General features: G+C 44.2%; 1 protein-coding gene across 1 annotated transcript; it reads right to left on the bottom strand.

The window, feature by feature from the left end:
* Nucleotides 1–347: 347 nt before the first annotated feature.
* On the bottom strand, nucleotides 348–2,832 carry LOC306771778 (zinc finger protein 503-like). Its single transcript, XM_079261095.1, has 2 exons — nucleotides 2,386–2,832; nucleotides 348–1,851 (listed from the first exon to the last, which is right to left on the bottom strand). The coding sequence occupies exons 1-2, from the start codon at nucleotides 2,641–2,643 to the stop codon at nucleotides 421–423; spliced, it is 1,689 nt and encodes a 562-aa protein (XP_079117221.1). The 5' UTR covers nucleotides 2,644–2,832; the 3' UTR covers nucleotides 348–420.
* Between the last annotated feature and the right edge of the window lie 3,004 nt (nucleotides 2,833–5,836).

The raw sequence follows: 5,836 nt of genomic DNA, 5'->3' as shown, positions 1-5,836 counted from the left end.
TCCCTACAAACATAGATCAATGCCAGTTCTGAAGGAGCTGCTCTGATTGATTTTTTTTTTTCCCCGTGTCCATCATGCTGTCAGGACACTCAGCAGAAGCACATTTAATAAGATAAACTTTTAGTTTCAAGTCAGACTCTTTTGATTCAGGAGAATTAAAAAAAAAAAAATCATAATTGTGCCCCAATTTAATCGGTTCAACTGAAGGTTTATAATAAACATCTGCAACCATAACCTGTGTAAAATAATGCACATTGAGGCATCTGAAAGTTATGTTATAATCATTTTTTATTTTAGTCACGCTTGAAGCTATCGCAAATAAATACACTGATCCCCCACTGGGATCCAGTCCCTGCATGAAATACAATATAAAACTCAATGGGCCTAAATCTCCTCTTATAAATGTAGAATTCTTTGTTTCTATTGGTATCCTAAGGCCGAGGCTGTCGTCAGTCTTTGTCCATACAATGCGTAGGGGGAGTAATAAGGCCCCGTGGCCGCGGGAACCGGCACAGGAGCCCCCGGAGTGGGCAGGGGGCTCTTTGAATATGGGTGGTAGCGACTGCTGAGTCCGAGGGGATGATGAGGGCCCCGGAGGGCCAGCGTGCTGGGGCTGCCTGGGCTGCCATTAGGTGGGATGTGCATGTGACAAGCCATGGCAGCGGCTGCAGCGGCGTTTGCAAGAGATGTCGACCCAGGATAGCCAGATATTAACTTCTCCGTCCCGGCGAAGGCCGTGTGAGTCCTTAAGTGGCTGAGGAGCTCCTCTGAGGAGGAAAAGCGCTTATCACAAGGTCCGTTAGCAGACACCCAGTTGCAGACATGCGGCAGGGGGTCATTGGGCAACATAAAGCCGTAAGGATACAAGGGGTGTCCGCTGAAAGACGGAGCAGAAGAGTGCACGCCGTGTAACGGGTGCGTCGGGTACATGAGCGGGTATCCAGACTTGAGCGCGCTGGCGGCGGCAGCTGCAGCGGCGGAGTCGTGCGCGCAGTTGGCGCTGGCAGCGCCGGACAAATGGCTTGTGCAGTGGTAGCTCAGACAGTACGGGTCTCTGCACAGACTGGCAGACATTAGAGACGGCGGGGACGCTCCAGCCAAAGGGCTCGTTCCTGCTTTACTGCATCCCAACGAGCTGGCAGCTGCAAACTGCGCGCTTAGAAGCTGGCTGCTGGATTTGGTGGGGTCAAGGGTCATTCCAGGTGGGAGAAACGGCTGTGGGTAACCTGCATATGCACCCGCTAAACTTCCAGGATAAGAAATGCCAGCAGATGGCAAGGGGAAAACTGTGTGACCGGGTTTATACGGGGAGACCGGGGCCACCAGTCCAGAGCCGAGAACGGAGGACGAGGAGGTTACAGATGTGGAGTCTGATGTGCCAGTCTTTGATGTGTTTTCCTGGTGTTGGTTGCCATCAGAGGTAATTCCATTTATTTTTTGGCTACCACTGCCCTCTGTTGTGCTGCTTTTATTGCTGTCAGACTCCCTCTTTTCCTCCTTGTCCCCCGCTTTGCCTTCAGACGGCAGAGGAGAAACGGAGGTGCAGGAGCTGGGGCTGCCTGTCCTGGGGGTGAACGGCTGGCAGGTGGCGCTAGGCACTCGGAAACTGGTTTTATCTCCACTGAGGCTGCTGCTCGAGTCCTTCTTCTCCGAGGATTTCGAGTAAGGTTTGAAGCTAGATTTGTCGTCGGCTCCAATGTCGCTCATTTTCAGCGGCCCAGATTTGGTCTCCTTCTCACTAGATCCATTTGAGGAAACAGACGACAGCTTGGAGGATGACGGTGGGTCCGGTTTGCCGATCTGCGAGCATGTTTGAGCCAAAAGAGCCAGCGGACTCTTCTTGGCATCCAGCTGCAAAATAATAATGAAGAAAAAAAAAAAAAAAGAATAAAATTACTCACAGAAAATATTAAAACACTCATATGTCTACTTAACCTGATATATAATGGTTGGTTAAGCATTACGCACGTTTTACGCAGTGCGCATAAACTTGTAGCGGAACGAAACTGAAAACAACTCGGCACAATGAGCCCGATTTACACAGAAGGAAACCAGCTTGTACGATTTCCACGCGCACAAAATGACCTCCTTAAATGTGGAGATGAATCTGCAACTAAATGAGCTACAATTATGTCCATATCCACATGAAGCAAATAAAAAAACCGTCCGTATCGTGTTAAAAACGACTTCAGACGGAGGCTTCCTGCGAAGTGTCGTGTCATTAACCTGTAGATAAAATATGTAATCATTTTTGTCCACACATATTTTAAACAATGACGTATTGTTGGACTCTTTGGTGCCGTGGGATTTCACTCCTTTTACTTTGAGATCTAACAAATTAGTACCTGAGCGCAAACATTTTCCACCAGAATGCCAAATACTTACCTCGATGGGACTGACAGGAGTGGACGGTAAAGGCTGGAGGTACTCCGGGTGTAAAATGTGTCCTGCCCGAGCTGTGAGCATTTTCAAAACCTTTATGGGAAGACGACTGGCTTGACGAGAAGGATCTGTGGGAGAGACGGTGTTATGCACGGAAAGTTGGCTGATCTTCGCTGCTCCCTTCTCCCCCGAGGAGGAGCCGCTCTCCCACGCTGGATTCGTGCTATTTCTCAGGACAGAGACAGTGGGCGATGTGATCATGACCCAATTCTCGTAAAAATGGTTGAAACAGACATGTGTAAGGTAGAAAAAAGCCAGCAGTGAAAACGTCTCAACAGTTAGAGCCTTTTTTCTCTCCCAGGAGAAAAATAAACGATGTTATATCCTTAAAACCGACTCGGAGTGTGTGAGCAGAATCCGTGCGTTTCACATGCGCGTTGCTTCATCCCCGGCGTCTCTCACAGTGTGGCTGTAGGTCCGAGAGCGAACTCCGTTTACGTGGGTCGTGGGCAGGAGAAGAATCACTCCGCCTCCTCAGAAGCGACATCAGTCTGCAGACCACTGCCTCTGCTGCCTCCCAATCAAAGAGAGATCCCGGCGTGATGGAGTGCTCCAAGTAATGTGACGTTTCCTCCTCACGCTGGTGCCTGTTCCATACTTCACACACACCAAGTAGCTTATAATGTTGACATTTTATGCGTAATTGGCACTTTGACGCATGCGCTTGCGCCGCTCCTACGTTCAGTGTGGCTTTCTGGTAGGTAAACCAGAACCACCAACGACTTAAGATGACCCAAACTCAGCGGGTACATGTAATTATCACTATTTATTATATGTTTACATTAATATTTTCCTGCAATGTTGGTCCGACATTTTAAACGTAGCCCTGAGCAGTCAGGAAATAGAAGATACATCCACTTTAAGCATCTTTTATCAAAGTAGTTCCACTGAATATATCTTTGCACTCTTGAGAAGAACTTCAGACTCCAAAAACAAGAAGTAAAACAAAGTGAGCGCTATCTTAGGTCACGTTCCCTCCTCTCCAACATGCATCCATCCATCCCGTTTTTTTTTTCTCCACATTTTCTGCAACTTTCTCCTCTCAGTCAAACAGCAGCGTGCACGACTGGGAACCGACAGATGACAGGCAATCTGTCAGCTGTCTGCGGTTTATCTTTCTTTTTTTTCTTGCCTCTTTTTGGTCAAATTCAGGTCAAATAAATCCATAAGAAGAGATGTTTCTCTCCCATCACTTTTATTCATCACGGTTTAGGTCTATCAGCCAACCTGGTCACCCAAATAGATATTTGTTTAATTAGACATAAGCTCTCTGGCATTTTTTATGTGTATCTTTAGTTCTAAGAGACAAAGATTTAATAACTTCTGACATTTAACTTTTTTTTTCTTGGAAATGAATAATACAAAATGCACATTTCCGCCACATTCAGACCCAAATATCCTTCTTCTTTTTTTTTTTTTTTATTCCAAGAGAGCTTAAAATCTCTCTTGCGGCCGCCATTAATCATTAAAGCCTCCACATTTCTTCCCATCGAAATAGACCCACTTATCTTATTACTCAATAGCCTATAAATGTCTTGCTGATCAGGCGAAAGTTAAACATATGCAAGTGTTTTTTGATTGATAACAGGGGTGCTGTTTTCGGCAACGGCTGTCAGGCTCTGACACAGCGCTTTGAGTTATTAGGGCAGAGAAGGGCGACCATAAATTTCGACCGTCAGGCAAAAACTCCTTTATTGTGGACGTGATGGATGGCTCGCAGCAGCAGACACCAAATTCTAGGCTTTATCCTTAAATGGCTGCAGATTTTTTTTTTCTTCTTTGCAGTGATCCATTACTTTTAAACAGAAAGCTTGAATTCTTCTGCTTGTGTTTCACACAAGGACACGTCTATGAGTCACTGTTGATGCAAATACAAGCGTTTACAAGCAGCACTGGATGTATGCATTGTTGGTGGAATGTAAAGTGTATATGTGCGATTTATATTAAAATGTTAGGGATATGTATGTATATAAGAATAATTAATGTTTATGTTTTGCCAGAGATACGCTTCAGGTTGCAAGCTTTAGAAAGAAATATAACATTTCAGACTAAAATGGGAGCGAACTGAGTGAAATTCACTGTATTCTTTTATTTCACTTGTTTATCACAAGCACTCAAATACCTATGACCCTAAAGTTAGATTTTAATGTAAAAGGTTTTCATTATGATCTCTTTGTCCAGACCTGTGCTTATCTTCGCTCTTCTATTTTAGTCAAAGAAAATCCAAACATAAACAAACAAGCTCACAATCAGAATCTTGGATCAGTTTTTGCAAGGACAAAGTCATATGTATCTATTTTATGGATCGCATCACATTTAGGGTTTTTTTTTTTTTTTTAAATATTTGAGGTTCTTTAAAGTGTGAATGAGCATAGGGATGAGGTTTTCTTCATCACTGGAGGTTTTTAGTATGTGCCAATGAAATGTTATTGAAGTGTTCAATGTTATTGAAATTGAAATGATGCCCTGTGTGCATTAGAGACACCTTCGCAGTTCATTATAAATTGAAAACAGTTGCATTAAATCCCCTGTCAGGAGCTGCATTATGCATCATTGTATAACATTCATTGTTTAATGCAACTATAGACAGATAGGAAAGGCTGATCGGACCTTTCCCATCAGTTGTGCATGTAATAATGATATCATATATGGAGCAGCAGCAGACCACATGATGAAATGTAAAAGTTATGTTATCGTATGTCCTCTTTTCACCAGTCAGACTGCCTCTTACATTTGAACATGAACCTTAAAGTCATCACACAGGAACAATAACTGAAGCTATCAGAAGAATGGCAAAAACTTGGGTGCAAAAACTCTTGACATATACCTTTTACAAAATGATATGGACGATAAATGCGGCATTATAACGTCGAGCAAATGGAATAAGAAATTCCTTCAACATGACATGAAAATTCACCCTGTGGCAGCCGGCTCAGGGCACGCCACATCAGCAGCCAGACAGGCCGACTGGATCTGACAGGTAAAAAGGCGAGATGATGGTTAGAAGGTGCTATTGTTTCATGCCGCTTTCTTGACCTGTCAGGTCTCGGCGCAGAGGCCTGGATCGAGGACCTCCTTGTCACATGAAAACAGCCTTAAAAGGCCATTATCCAGACTATGGTGATCGCTCCTGTTTAATTGATTTGCTTTGCACTGAGGCCTGTCACATTAATAATGGTTAAGTACAGCCCAAGTGTGTCACCCACAGTGGTACGTCTATCGGGAAATTAACAGCCTTAACTAACTGCCTGCAAAGCGAAAACTGCAGGATCATATGAAACGCAGTAGTTTCATAACACAGGCTTAAACGATGGTTATAACAAAACTGCTCACTGCTGATTTGCTGTAATGTTGAGCTTCCATCTTTCTCTTTTACTCGTACTATTTAAAGCCC

The sequence above is a fragment of the Telmatherina bonti genome, assembly GCF_933228915.1.
Source record: "Telmatherina bonti genome assembly, chromosome: 21".
NCBI lineage: Eukaryota > Metazoa > Chordata > Actinopteri > Atheriniformes > Telmatherinidae > Telmatherina > Telmatherina bonti.
The sequence above is the reverse complement of the archived record's forward strand: the minus strand, read 5'-3'. Positions and strand labels throughout refer to the sequence as shown.

What these genes read in the sequence shown, in the direction of transcription:
- LOC306771778 (XM_079261095.1), bottom strand. Translation starts at nt 2,643, where the DNA reads ATGATCACATCGCCCACTGTCTCTGTCCTGAGAAATAGCACGAATCCA. An exon ending in CTCCTGTCAGTCCCATCGAG is followed by an intron (nt 1,852 to 2,385) that starts GTAAGTATTTGG and finishes ATTATTTTGCAG; the next exon opens with CTGGATGCCAAGAAGAGTCC.